Raw genomic sequence first — 15,894 nt, forward strand, 5'->3', positions numbered from 1 at the left:
ATGTTTTGGGACCTTTGAAATAAGATCTTTTCAAATATCTTTTTGTTCTGGACCAGAGAACATTCTCCTTTTTACCACCTTCACAGCTGAGGAATCGAGCCCTGTATAGCACATTTATCTTATGCTTGCAATTCAGAGCAAACTGCTGCTGCAAAACCTTTTAGCATGGCAGTTATATTTCACTTTACTGACAGAGAAAAGGCGTTGTGTGAAACCTTTTTTGGGAACCCACGCTTCCTGTCTGTTTAGATATGAAAACTTCATGAGATGGTTTCTTCTCTGTGCTGAAGGTCCTTGCCTGTGATGCCATAACGGCATTTATTTCTGAATGCTTGCACATAAAAGTCCAACTGCACAAAGACAAGTCAGGTGTCTTCCTTCAGTGTAAGGATATTTGGTCCTGTTCCTTGATCCACCTAAGTTTGGTAGAAGCTTTTCTGTCTTTGCAGCTGTTGGTTTGGTTCAGTGGTGATGACTATATTAGAAGGGATTCCTAATGATTTATCAGATTACCACCAAAGACGACCCATGCTGGACTCTGCCAGATTTACCTTGATAAGCAGTATTCAGTACGGCTACTCTTATAGGTACATCTACCAAGTGCTCCCGGCCTCTTTGTCCTTCAGCTTTTTTCTCTATAACACAGATGTTATCTAATTTTGCACGTCACTTCCTTAAAAAGAGTGGCCAGGGCAGGGAGGGAAGGGTGCTCCTTCCTTCAGGGACCAGAGCACTCACGCAGGCGAAGAAGGTCCCCGAGCACAGGGCAGGGTGGGCACAGTCACAGCCAGGCATTTGCTGGTGACACAAAGAAAACTTCCCCACGGACCAACAGGTCTGAACCTGTCCAACCACCAAGAGACCGAAACCAAGTTCAGGAGGAAGGCCCTACCTCCCTCACAAATCCGTTCACATGGGTCTCCTCACCACAGACACCCTTCTTCTCTCCTGAATTATTTATGCCCACTAGCACTAAAACCACCACACTCTCATCCTCTGGGAGGAAGCGCTTCTGTGTGCCTGCTTTCACAAGCCTACCAAGTATTTCCACCAACTTGTTGCAACAGGGAGGTTTTTCTCCTCTTCGGGGTGTCAGCTTTGGTAAACTCTCACACAGTGCAAGGAAGCCCACAAGCTTTTGTGTATCCAAGACACATCCCTCTCAGTTCCCTACAACAGCACCGGGAGGAGAAGTGGTTTAGAATACAAAGTTGTCTGCGAGCAAACATACCACCATGAAGTCTCCAAATAAAACTTAAATAACATAGCTGCACATGCAAATTGCAGGAAAATATGATGACATTGATTCCTGGCTACCATAGGGCTCAGGAATTTGACTGCCTCAAGTAGAGCTGAACTCTTAAACCAGCCCTTGGGATCACAAAACGGAGCATGGCAGACTCAAACAGATGTAAGACTGGTACTACACTGCAGATAATAAGCTACCTGCCATAAAGATGAAACAAGGAAAAAGAAGAAAGTTGAAGTTCAATGTAATTGTACAGGATTTGTCAGGTTCATCTGTAAGTATATTGAGGCTGGATAACCAGCTGTACTGATCGACAGTATTCACTGAAGATAAAAGCATTCTATCAGTCTACAGCAACTGAATACATGGTTCTGCTGAATACTAGTTGACACATTGCTTGCATTGACATCGTATTTAATGTTGTGGTGAAGAACGCCTCAGCGATTACAGTTGTACAGTCACCCTGTACCAGCAACACGTGGACGTGCCAGCACAGTGCACTGCCCTACCGACCTGTGCTAGCTTTACATCTCTCTGCATAGATGCACACATTGCTTTAGTGCTGAATTGTTACTTCTGATAAATCACCTAATTCCTCTCTAATAATCAACTATAATAGACTATTAAAATGCGTTTGTACAGAAGACCACACTGTGTCATAGGAAGGCATGGACAACTAAGAAAAAGCAAAAGCTTCTGCCACTCTAAAGAAATAACTGCACGCATCTCTACGAACAAGCTAGCTTTTACTCACAGTACTAGCAAGAAAAAGTGGTTTATCTGCTTTAGTAGTGAAGTGTATTTTTTCCACTTGTTTCATCTATAGAATCATCTCATTGACTTTTTCTTGGCCTATAAAGGCCAAACACGAATGATGTGGTGGATAGTAGCAGCGGCACTTTTTCATGTCAGTCAGATTAGAGTTAAATCCCTGTTGCATTTGGGAAGGAATTTAATAGAGAATGCGCACCCTAGAGAAAAGGCAACGTGATTTCTAGCAGCCAGTTTTGATGTAGCAATCCGAGTTTCTTGCCATACCTGTTTTCTTAACACCGGGCAGTAAGATTGAAAGAAAAACTTGGAGAGAAAGCCCCAGACTAACGCGTGCATCTTTAATTCACATACTCCAGTTGCTATGATAGGGAGAGTGTTGATGCCTTCTTGCCCCCTCCTCACAGTTTGAAAAAAGATAATGGGACAAACACTGTATTATTTTTAAGAGAAGATGTCAAGATGAAAAAATGAAAATGTCAAAAAAAGAGGCTGATATACGGCATTACTTAAGGACTGTTTTGTTGAGAAAAACTGACCAAATGATTTACGAAAGGCTTTTAACAGGGCAGTCTTTGGATTACACTGAAGATGAAAAATAAATGAAAATCTATTTCAAGTTTACTTTAGCCTAGTCATTTGACAGATGGGGGCAAAACCTGGCAAGAACACCAGTTTTAATCTTCAGATGTAGTGACTTTATTTGCAGTTTTGCGGATTAGAAGTTTTCTCTGTGCAAAATAAGAGCTATCCATTTTCAGACGTTTCCTGTCGAAACTACTTTTTCTACCTGAAGCTCCTACGAGAGGCACATGAGTAAAAAGACCAGAGGACCAATGGTTCTGCTCATGGCACCAATCACCACACACAGAGATTGTCCCGACTGCATTGCAGCCAGCGTGTCCACCACCTTCATCCCTTCCTAATTCTTCCTTCAAGCCTCCCTCTTGAAACACATCCCTTCTAATTAATTACTGGATTAACCAGCCTAGTCTCAAGACTGCTGATGGCTGGAGGTGGATCTTGGAGCATTGACTTGTTCTCAGTATGCACAGCCTGGCGCATTTCTGCCTGGCCAGATGGGTCCCCCATCTGCTCTTATTTGAAGGAGAACTTCCTGAAATTAGGGGTTTCCGCTTAACCTTTGTTTGTATGATTCCTTTGCTTCCTATTTTCATTCAGGTTTTTTTTTTTCCTTTTCACCAAAATTACCTGAAACACATCAGCATCAGTTTTAAAAGCCAAAGGGATAGCTCTGCACAGTTTCAGCGCACGCCTGGCATTAAATTAGCACTGCTCTGCATAAAGGCTACTAAAACAGAGCTGCATCAGTACAGCAAAGGGCTACTTTTGGGTAGAGTACTAATGCAGCAGAAATTATTTCCAGTGTATAGGCTACAGCGAGCCTAGCAACATCAAACCAAACTGCCAGGAGTCAAAGTTAGCTTTCTGATGTTTGCTCAAGCTATTAGGGCATGCTATAATATTTTCCAGTATAGAATTTATAGATCGAGAGAAGCAGTTGATCTTTTTGAGACTAGCAAAAAAAAAAAAAAAAAATCAAGATGGAAAATGGAGAGCTGATATCTAATTCAATGAAAATCTGCCACAGTTCTGTATTTATTATAAGCCTATCACAGCACATCCTGCTCAAAGACTTACAGAAAATGTGTTGCTAACTACCAGGGTATTATTGATTTTTTAATTTTTTCCCCTCATAGCACTATTGCTTGGCTGTGGTAGGACTGATAACTTGGAGAGGGGAAAAAAAAAGCTAAAAAATCAATATTACTATTATCAACTGTTGACTACAGTTTACAGCTGCAATAATCTCCTTTAAAATAGCTTGCAGAAGTACCAGTTGTCATCTAAATAAGGTATTACTGTTTTGGTCAAATCATTAATGCTGATAGTATTTGATCTTTTGATGATTTTTGTTTTGGTTAAATTAAGATTTGGTGACCATCAGTATTGTCTAAACTTCAGATCTGAACCATGTTTGGCTGAGAGCTGCAGTGTTTGCTGTTGGCATTATCTTTTCATTACTGATAAGAGTGATTCATTCCCCTCATTAAAAGCAACTAATTTTTAACATCCCATGCTGTTTCAAGCATTGTATTTTAGTTCAGTATTTAGATGTGTCCCCAGTCACAAAGGTCTGCACTTCCTCCAATAATGCCTTAAGTTATACAATATCATTTGTCACTGGTTTTCCCCCCACACCTTCTTCCCAGAGAGGGAGTTCGTGCAGGGTAATAGTTTCTCTCAATACAGTTTTCTGAACATTTTTTCAAATGTTGGACTGGAAAAGCATAGTTCTGAGGTGCTTCCTAGTTCCTATACCACCTTAGGATGGTCTTCAGCAGAGATGCATCTCCAGAGCACAGAGCAGCTCTACTCATACAGAGTAAAGCTTTACTCTGCCGGAACAGAAATGTCACCAGTTACATCTATATTAGCATTTTGGTTTGGCACAATAGTAGGACTGTGATGCACTTTACCCAGTTTTCTCCATTTTCTGCACACTAGATTATTCACAGACCAATTTTGGCACTCACAAACTAGATTAATTTCAGAGAAAACTACCTGCACATTCTGCATAAGCTGTGCACAAAATACAAGTAGCACCTAATGAAGCACAGGAATCCAAACCAACAGCTGACCTTCAAGACAGCTTTGGGCAACAGGCATGGGGACATTTTGTTTAAAGGAACCAACTGAGTCTAGTCTGAAATAAAAGCCCCAGCTGCCTACAATATAGACGTAGGGGCCTCAACATTAGCTTCTCTGATCTACTGATCCACTCCTTATATATCTAATTACTTGCAAACGTAGATGTAACCATTCAGAGCTTTAGGCTTTCTTCTGTATGCCTTGGAGAAAGTGCCTCCAGAGTGAATTCAATTCACAAGTCTACAGCATCATGGAGATACTTTCAGGTTTTAACTTATTTTGAAAGCTTCTTCTGAAGGCCACAGATATACAATCCATGAGTGCTGAATACATACAGAAGAGACAGTTACTGGTCTTCTCAAATGTTTCCATAAATGTGGATTTATAGCTGAATGTGTCCACATATGTACTTACATCATAGTTTCAAGACAATGAATAAACTTTAATAAATGATTTGGTTATGAAGAGGATTAGTTCTGTGGTTATTAGTAGACTGAAATCAGAAGAGCAGTAGTTTTTAAAGCTAACATGATATTCAAAACTTTCAATGAGGAAACAAAAGCCAGTTTGCAAGTTTTCTTTGTAATAGAATGTAGCATTAATCTCTTTGTTGACGTTGTAAACTACCATTAAATACTTTACAAAAAGTGTATGTAATGATTAATATTAAACTTTGCATCCTAGAACATGCTATATGTACCTTTTCTCCAAACAGTGGGAGAAGTGCTGACCAGAGAAGCCAGTCACTTGTTGGAGATCGCACAAGTGGAACTAATTAGATGTAGACGGAGCTGTCACTCTTGCCCTCCCTCTGCTCACATCAGAAGGCTACCCCACCTGCCAATCTAACTGCTTAGCTTATGCTGTTCTTACCCCCTCATCTATCTCCGATACTGACTTAAAGCCTATAATTTGTTACACCTGGAATTGCATCTGTTAAAGTTAAGGGTCTAAGAAACATGCCAAGGTCCACCCACATAGAACATATCACTTGTACAGAAAGTATTTCAAAATCTTCCGAGTTAACATTAAATACACTCTAGATGCACAGCTTTTCCAGGTAGATGGGTCAGACAACTGCCACACATGTTTGTGGAGCTAGGGGTTAACAAGAAGTTGTACTGTAGCATTTTTGCTTGTTATCTACAAGGTAAAGGCAATATAGAATATTACCACAGGAATTTTTTTCTAGAACAATACACAGAACCCTAATGAAACTGTATTTATGATATAACCTCAATAAAAACTTTAATAATGCTTGTTCATATATCACAGCTGTCAACAGAAAGTGATAGTTCATATTACATTTGAGACATACAGTGTTGAGTTGTATAGAATAAGTGTATACAGTATGTGTCTTAGTCACAGTTTGATTATTAGTAGCTTTTAGATTTCTATTTTTTAAATCATTAAACTCGTCCATCTCTCTTATCTTTTAAAGGAGCATTATTCTGAACCCAGCTTATTTCCGGAATCACCTGCGCCAGGCTGCTGTGTTTAGGTGCTTAGAGAGATACTCTGAAGCTGCAAGGTACTCCGCCGCTCACGGGTTTCTAATGGTTTCTCTACATCTCTCTCATTCCAGCTCCCAGTAGTAAGGATATCATCTTATATCCAGGCTTTTCCAAAGTCAGTGGGAGCTTTGCATTGGCTTTGTGTACATGATCTTGCGTGCAATCCTCCCAGTTGGTGTAACATGAATAATCCCAATTATGTCCCTAGTTGCAGTTAGGCTAATGCAGGTAGGAGCATTTACTCATTTGCGGGCACAGGGGTGAGCCCTGATCAGGTCCCAGGGCTGCGCTGGGGCAAAAGCTACATGCACACAAGCATCTTCCACTCCCTGGTTTCCCCATAACCCTGGGCAGAAGTTCAGGTGTGCTCCAAGTGGACAAGGGGGGGAAGAAAAAAGAAAAAGAGAAAAAAATAATCAAGATCTCAGGGTACACTGTGGTATGCTGCAAAATTTAGCCTGCGTGCAGCTGATGAGATTGCTGGTGTGAACGGGAACTGCTGGCAGGAGGAAGCCTGCAAGAGGAAGCTCTGCTTGTATGCTTGCAATCACACTGCCAAAAACTAGAAGTTTCAATACGCAGCAGAAGTTTTTAACCACTTAACATGCTTAAATGAACGAAATGCATGGGAAAAATGCAACGGTAACTTGCTATGGATCGTCACTACTACGAACATTAGACACTTACAGAGGACTGTTCAGCTGAAGACAAGGTATATCACAAAATGTTTCACAAATCATTAGCTAACTAATGGCAGAACAGTCAGTGTGAATTAGGCGTGAGACTGAAAGGGTCACTTTGCTCATCATTTAAGATGGATGTTAGTGGTAGAGCTCTGAAGCTATTAAAATAGCAGCAAAACAGTTTGCACAGGGAGTGGAAGAAGACTTTACCCAAGCGGAGTTGCAGAGAGGATTTGGGAAGATGAACTTCAATTTTCTGTGCTGGACTTCAGCCAAAAACTCCAGGACGAGCACTTTTCCTTCTGCAGGGGACACATCCAGATTGTGTCAAACTAATCTCCATGAGCTTTCACAGGTCAGGACAGGGAGAAGAAATTTCCACAAGACAAGGAAACAGTTTTTCCAAATTTCTTTAGAAACATTATTTCAGATAAACCTGGAATATTTCACTTGACCATAAACCCTCCCCCTCCCTTTTTTTTTTTTAAAAAAAAAGCTCATTTTCAAACAAAGCCGTTTCAAACAAAGAAAGTGAAACATTTTGTTGAAAAACAATGAAGTGTTGTGATAGTGCCCAGATCTCCTTTTATCTCAGTGATAACAGTCTCTTCTTCCTAAAATGTTGTTGAGGTGCTGATTCAGAGAGAAATAATGAATCCTCAACAGCTGAGGTCCACTGATGAGCCAGATATTTTAGAGCTGTGTTAGGAGAGTATGTTGCTTTGTGACAGATGGGGAATCCTGTCCAGGATACTTTCAAACCCAAAAATTCACTAGTATCCCAACAGGCGAAGTGATACAAGGGGAAGTATTTGGGGTGCTGGGTGGGAGAAATCCCACTGAAGACTTTTAAAAATAATAGTAGATTTTTTTAAAAAATACCCTTTCAGAAACTGATCTTTCCTAAACAGCAATACATATAAATGCCCATATTTGAGAAGACAGTATGAACCAAGAAGGTATTCATAAATATGATTTCAAAAATAAAAAAAATTGTGGTTGGTGTCACTGCAGATAAGCAATCAGTAAGTTTACTACATCAGCAGGCAAGAGGGAACTGTGTCAGCCTTTTTTCCCCACATTGAGTAGCTTTCAGGAAGCTAGATGATTTTAAATGAGATTATGTATTTTGTAAAGGAGAGGAACATTCTGACAGACTGAATCCAGAGTGGTTCCAAAAGCAGTGACTATAGCAGTATTCAGAGTTTAGCCTAGTTTAACATAGTGTTATAGCAACTGTGCAGAGCTGCTTCTGCAGATTGTGTTAAACTAAGCTTGGCACTACTTCTGTCATTTCACTGAAGTCACTGGTCTTAGCTGAACCCCACTAATGGTGCAGAATGTACTCTGCTCGTTACAGACAGGCCATGGCATACAGATATTCAGCTGCAGTTTCTGGAAATACAAACTTGGGTTTTGTTAGCATAAGCCGTCATTTATTTCTGCTTGCTTTTTGCACAAGGTCACTGTATTTCTTTTCCTGCTTTTAAGTATTCCGTGCCTTCCCACCCCCCTCATGTGATTTTTAAGTTATTGAATAGTCCATTAAATACAGCCGGAACACTGTATGTGTATGTGAACAGGAGGCTGGTTGTGAACATTACTACTTGGCACAAGCAGCATGGATAATCACATTTAACTCAGCCTACCTATCAAGCTGAGATCCCCTGAGATGTTGTCTCAGAGGAGGTACCAGACCAAATTGTTCCGTTCAGAGAAAGTTATAGGTTAGAGTGGGGTCAACTGTAATTTAAGCGACTCTCAAGTTCCTCTGCATGTAATTTTCACTAGTACAGCGCAGTATCAGGAGAATAAGCATATGAAGCAGTCAAAATGCAAGGATGTTTAAATTAATGTAAGGGGTCTGCTATGCCCATATCTGCATCACTTCTGAATTTTGTCAGCTGCATAGTGATTCCTTCGGGATAGCACTGTGATAGGATGCCACCATGTAGAGTGCAGCCGAAGGCCATTTGGCATTGTAAAGCAATCCTAGAAACACCACCATGGGGTCACAGCACCTGCAAATGATGAATTCCAAAGTGCTGCAACCACTTTCACTAAGATGTCAGCTAGTAAATATATTTCTCCACTATCGGTATCTCTGATGTTAGGAGACTGCTCTTGACAAACACAGTAGAGATTTAAACCTCAGAAGGGAGAAAACCTATTTCAGTTGAAAGACCATCTTGGCCCTTGAACAAATGGGCCTAAATGCATTATACATAAATTTAGCCTGGAAGTTACCAGGAAGTTTTGGGCATTAGAAGGCATTTAGGCTTAGAATCAGCCTCCAACAGCAGCTACTGAAAGTACCCTGCCAAAGCACATGTGGTCACAGCTGATCTAAAGATCACTTGATAACCAAAACAGAAATTTCCGGAAAGGGTCCTGGGTTCACTTCTGTCACAAAACCGAGAAAATGCTCTTGGAGAAGGCCAAGGAGAACCCAACCTTCCTGGCAATATAAGACCTGCTGCCCGAGGGAAGGATGACATGGATGTGCAAGGGGATGTGTAAGCCACAGAAGAACCTGGAGGTCCATGCTATCCCTAAAGACAGAGCAGCCAAACCCCTTGCCCCTACTTTCAAGAGTGCTAGAAAGGGAACCTGCACCCAAGGGTGAGCCTCGAAGTTCCTGAAGGAAGAGGTATCAGAGCCTGTGCATCCTTCAAGTCCCCAAGCCCACGGGCTGTGACCCCACAGCTGCCTGTCATGCATCTGCAGGAAAAGGTCTAACCAGATGAGTAACAAGGCATGAAAGCCATTTTTCTTCTTTACTCAAATAGTGCAGGCTATTGCTGACACTGAATAGCCTTGAATCAGTAGCAAGGTGAAAATTTATAACTTGCAGAAAAACATGGCCACCTATTTGCTTTGAAACTGGAGTTTTAAGTACAGAAGGGATTTCGCCCCTTTTTCTCATTAAACTGCATAGCTCTCATCTTTCTGCTAATCAAAATGCTGTGCTGATTTAACAGTGTCACTGTGTTCTGTGAAAAGCTTAACATAGCTCTTTTATCACCAGCTAGAACACTAGTGACTTGAAATTAGTTGTATACATGTAGGGGAAAACAGACTGTCTGTCCCTCTGCCAGAACAAACAACTCATATTCATCTGACTGCATAGAGTAGGGGTAAGCAATCCTTAAGGAGGAAGAAGTTTTAGGATCTTAATAGCTGTGGTATGGCTGACTCAGCTTTTTGACTTTCCCATTAAAAAAAAAGTAATCTAAAAAAGTAATCTAGATAATCCCAGGCACTGAAAAGCAAACTAGATAGTAAACCTCAGCCCTCTGTATGAGTTCAGGGCTGTGTCCCCTTTTAGTCAGACTTGACAATGTAGTGTGAGAAAGCTAGGTGAATAATTTGGGTTAGTCTGCATGTCCAGTTTTGTTTTACAAAGCATACAGCTGTGCTAAGGAAAGCTATGTAAATAATTGGGGTTGGGGGATCCAAGCTCAAGGAGTCACCAGCTGGCTGCCTCTTGCACACACCTGCATCTGTGCTACCCGCCTTTGCCTCCTGCCTGGGCTTCCTCTTGGAAAAAAAGAGAGGAAAGTTATATCCTTTCTCTATCCTCATTGTTTCAGTTTTCCTAAACTGAAATAAACAAAAAAAATCCAATGCTATAAAAAGAAAAAAAAAAAATATGTTGTCATAGCAATGCCCCCCCCCCCCCCCCCCCGTCAAGACTGTGAGTGTCCCTGCGGGGCCCCGGAGCAGCGACCCGCCCGCACCCGGCGCCGCGGTGGGTGACCCGCGGTGGGAGGCGGGACAGCTCCCACCGCCGCCGGGGCCGCCCCACGCGTGACTGCCGGTCCCGCGGGGCCGCCCCCGCCCCGGTGCGGCTCCGCGGTGGCGGTGAGAGCGGCTCCGGCGGGGAGCAGGGCCCCCCCTCTGCCGGCAAGCGCATTGCACGGGGGGGACACGTTGCCCAGGGCTCGGAGGGAGAAGGGATCTGGTTCTCCCACGCAGGCAAAGGGATCCGAGAGCTTCTGCTGGTTTTGCGACCCCGTCCTCCCCAGGCTAACACTGTGAAAGGAGCGCCTCATCCATTGGTTCTAGGAAAGCAGCTCTGACAAGTGCTGGGATCAGTCAAAGCCCAAAGGAAAGTCCGCACGGGCCATGATTTAGTTTGACACCAACACATGACATTAGTCTGTGTCCAACCGCTATTTCTGCGCCATGCACATTGCTCTTTATCACTTGAGATTGTCCAAGCGTCAAACAACAGCTCGCTCAGACAGGGTCACAACAGAGGCAAGAGGCAGCCTTCAATACTGGTTTTCCCACACCCCCTGCCAGAGGTAAATCCGCACCTTGGCAGTACAAGGTACGTCCCTAACCCAGGGAGCACGAGGTACAAAGAGATACATGAGAGCAGAGCAAGCACCAGCTAGAGGCCAGAACAAGCACGGACCATGCACTTCTGTTGTAAGCAGTTCGTTCCAGCTACTCCATCTCTTCTCCAAACAGCTCGACTGTGAAGCCAACACAAGCACTGGGGCCTCCCACACCTCCTGGGATCTGTACAGCACATCCATGCTGCCTGCTGCTTGTTTCATACCAGGTCCCAGGGAGCCCAAGATCTTGCTGGGCTTTAGCAACCTGTTTTCTTGAGCGTCCCCTGTCATTTTAAAAGGCTTGTCCTTTCCCTGGGCACCACGTAGCTCACATTTGTAAAGCATTCTTTATGTCCTTACATGGCAGTTGCCATTAAATGGGAAATACTTGTCACCACTGCATAGCGACCTCAATACAATGCAGAAAGTTGTTACCTGCATGCAACCATGGGACAGATAATAGTAAATATAATAAAAGCAGTCTAAATACAGGTGCCACGTTCCTTGCAGGAAACTTAGAATTCTGCTTTCTAGCAATGGGCTAATGACCCAGAAATTTCAGCAAAGGCAGCAAGCGTACCCCATCATCAACCTGGAAGGGTTTGGCAGGACAGAAAAGTTTTATAGCAGATCCCCAGTGCATTTAAGGTTCACTGGTGAAATGTTTAAAACGAAGTTTTAGCCAGTCCTTTACAGGAATTAGCAGCATCAAGGCATTATGCATAGATAACATAACTTTTTGCCCCTTTTTGGGGCTAGTCTACATGTAAGTAAATCCTGAGATTAGTAATTTCATTCCTGCTCAATATTCTGGAGTTCTGTTTCTCTCTCATCACCTAATGGTTTCCAAGTGTCTCCATAACCTCAAAGTAATGAGCTTACATTTATTTAGGAAATATGGAGATGTTTAAAAATTAATTGTTATTATTTTGTTCACTTTTCAAATAGGATAATTGCATTAAGATAACTACCTCCTACTTATTCCAGTTACAAACATAAATTTCCTTTTCTAATCTCAGCAGAAAATAAGAAAGGTCATCCAGAAAAGAACAGTAGCTTATCATGCATCTTGTCTCTCAGACTCAGTACTATTGTATTAGAGATCCCAATTACCCACATGTCTGTGTCAGGAATATTAAAGTTCCTGTTAAACTGAAAAAATAGAGATACACTTACCCTTTCCAAACAGCAGGTCTGCACAGGGCCAACATCACGTGACAGTGGCTGAAGCCTTCTATTAGTACCACTTACTGCAGGTCCAGGTGAGATCACTTGAAGTAGGGAGCAAAAGTAATTTTCTGCCACTTAATCAGCCTCCTGATTTTAGCAGCAGTTGGGGCTGAATAGCATAGAAGAGTGAAAGTTACTCTAATGTGCATAGGCTGTGATTATTCCTAAGGCTCTGCCATCTGCAGAGAAATCCTCCTCTCCCCCTCAGGGCTTCTTTCCTTTCTGTGCAGCGCAAGGGGAGCAGTCAAGGCCGAAGGAGCTGACCTGGAGTCTTGCCCTCATATTTTTTCCAGTGTTTACAGTGGTAAATGAACACACAAGCATTTAGCAACAATGCTAACGTCTTGTCTTCTTTGGCAGTGTAACGCTTTGTAGCATTCCAGAAAACTCCACATATTTCTTACACTCGTACCATCCATTTTCTTGTCACAGACTTAAGTGGCTGCTGCGAAGGATTTGGCTGTATACTGGCTGTTAGTGTCAGCAACTGTCAGGCGGCAAAAGCTACCTTTGACTCTTTTATTACAAGTCCTATGCGTGTCTGGAGATGGGCTGAGGGCGACAGTTTAGGATCTGTGGTGTGCTCTTTGCTTGCACATATCGAAATATATCTGATTGTTCTGCACCACCAAGTGGCCAGACTGAGCAGATATTGCAAGACACCTTTGGATCCAGGCTTACTACATTAACACAGATGGGTTTGGTTGTGTTACAGAAGTTCATACCAGCCCAAACTAGCAACTAGGGAAAAAAAAACCATTTTAATATAAAGCCTCATGTTTTGAAAGAAGGAAGTGTCCCATTTTCTCCGGCATCCCCTAAGGTGTTCCTGAAGGTGTATTGTCAGAGCTACTTCAGTATCCATGTCGAACAGAGTTCTTTGGTGGGCTATCACCTGCAACTCAGGCATGTCTTAAGTATTTTGAATTAGTAACTCAAAATTGGCAGATGGTTCTGTAAATATGAGGCCAATATTTCTGTATATCATATGAAGTCATTATGTCAGAATTAGGAAAGAATGCTTGTATCTTTGTTCTTTACCGTTAGAGTTTAATCCCAGTATCTTTAAACACTGCAAAAATAAAACACGGCATTTCATCCAGAAAAATGCATAACATGGTCTAAACGGGAGCTATTTTCGCATTCTTTTGTACCCTATGTTCCTTGTTCTCAGGAGGGTTCAAAGTTGAACTATTAAGTAAGCAGTCACTGTAGAAGTACAATCAGAGCAAGGTCTGGCGCTGGCCAACATCACTTGTCCAAAATCTCCACATGACGTAACAGCTGATCCTGATTGACCTGTACTGAAACCTCTTCCATCCAGCTCTTCACAAGCTCCCATTTCCCCAGGACCTGTGATTGCAGGAGATGGGAAGAAGGACCTCTCTGGCCCTTACGTACTGCTGAAATGCTAATATGGTTGTGTATATACTATCCTAAGTCATATATAGTACATGTAATATATATCAGCCATGTTGATTAACATGATGAGAGAAAAAGATGTTAATGAGTTTGGTCACTGGCTGGGGATCTTAAATAATAATTTTATAAATAGCATTTCTTTAAATAATATTTTACTTAAGTCTCATTTCAGAGTGTCTCATGCGCTCATAAGTCTCTTTCTCACTGAAAGTCTTTGTTACCTGGATTTTTATGGGCCTTCATGTATTTCAATGGGAGCCAGGCTTTTAACCTCCCTAAGTATCTCAATTAGTCCTTTGGTTTCTGAGCGTTTAGGTGCCTAAATATTTTTCAGTGCCCAGCCCTGTAACCATATTCAGACAGCATAGTTTCACCTGTGTCCCTGCGTCTGGAAATTCATAGTTCCTTATTGCATGTGTCACTTTGGTTCTGTGAATTGAGACTTGGAGGCCTTCAAAGAAAACTCTCTTGGGCACGTTTGGGGTTGGACACAGGCCACCCACATAGAGCTTTAATGCTTGTGTTTCTTTTGCAAGTAGAATTTTTTAAGTCCCTCGCAAGCCCTGAGGTCACAGTAGCAAGCGTCAGTCCTGACCTGTGTGTGCTCCCTGATGGCCAAGGAACTGAGAAGTAAAATTGGGATGGAGGCACTTGAAAGTCTCGGAGGGGTTTTATGTATGTGCCTCACCATTCCTGATGTAATGCACGGCAGTACGGGAGAAATCTACCAGGGATAAAAGCAGATGTTGAGAAACTAAACACGAACGCTCGACGTGCTTCTTATTATTTAAATAAGAACAAATTAAGAAGGAAGAATAAAGAGGAAAAGTGTTTGTCTGGAGTGCAGTGATGCCTGAAGACCTCTGCCATTATCAGAGCGACATCGCACTGAGCATGCTGCAAAGAATCAGCAAAAGATTGAGCCAGGAGGACTCTCACACCAAATAGGTAAATCAGTCAAATATGATCATCCGCATTTTACAGCTGATGCTGAGAAACAGAGAAAGATGAGGCAACTTGTCTGAGAATTGAGTCCAGATTTGTCCAGGGCTCTGTGCACATCTCCACCTTTGACAGCAGTGCCACGCTGGGAGAAGAAAGCGTTGGCTACCACGGAGGAGTGGGAGGTCACAAATTGTATGTCGTGCTGTGCTGCCGGTGGGATGGATCCTCACTTCGCCAGTCCGTGGCCTGCAGTAGGGATGGCAAAGCACACTGCAGGCGTCTGTGTACCCGACTGATTGCGTTGGACCCGTGGCAGCGCTCCTGCAGTGGCAGGCAGCAACGGGGTGATGCTCGGGGTTAAGGATTTGCCAGTTTTAGTCTTTGAAATGACAGCAGTTGGGGAGCACTGCATGTATAGGAGCCCAAATTGTAAATGACCACTTGCAAATATTCTTTGGCTCCAAAACAGGCAAGGCTTTAGTGCTTGAGAATTGCTCTAAATTTAGATTGAAAGTCCCTTCTTTCTGACGAAGTGGCCGCAGGAGGCCACCACCGCTTGTGTACGCTGCTAGGGACTGCAGTACCAGCTACTGCCGTTGTCACGGGAGCTGGAAGCTTTGTAGGCTGCCTCTAGTAGACCTGAGGTACAGAATAACATGATGCATTTGTCTTACCCCATCTTTGTGCCGCATGCGTATTTCCTTTTTACACCTCAGGACACAGTGAACGTCTTTCCCCAAAACTGTCGCCGGCATTGGGTCAAGCAGGCAGTGCTGGATGCTTTGCTCACCTTCTCTGTTTCATCCATAGGGTCCATATGTCATTCCTGGGATTAAACCCTGGCACCATGTGAAGTCAGTGAGAGTTTTGCCAATGATTTTCAAGGCAATGAGGATTTCATGCTTTGTTCATCCTGTGCCGGCTGGGCTAACGATGTTCAATTAGAAACTGCTCTTTGTTCTAGTGCAGTCAAGAGGATTTTTGCCAACGATTTAAATGAGCATTGGATAAAGCTTATGGCTAAATCCAGTCCTTATGCAGAAATCCATGGATCCTACTGA

General features: G+C 42.7%; 1 protein-coding gene across 1 annotated transcript in view; it reads left to right on the plus strand.

Moving 5' to 3' along the window:
• SPATA16 (spermatogenesis associated 16) overlaps positions 1–15,894 on the plus strand; it is a 98,549-nt gene that overhangs the window by 38,091 nt on the left and 44,564 nt on the right. Inside the window, 1 exon segment of the mRNA XM_059822873.1 lies at positions 6,135–6,224. Coding sequence (XP_059678856.1) covers positions 6,135–6,224 — 90 coding nt within the window.

This window comes from Gavia stellata, chromosome 11, assembly GCF_030936135.1.
Source record: "Gavia stellata isolate bGavSte3 chromosome 11, bGavSte3.hap2, whole genome shotgun sequence".
Lineage (NCBI taxonomy): Eukaryota > Metazoa > Chordata > Aves > Gaviiformes > Gaviidae > Gavia > Gavia stellata.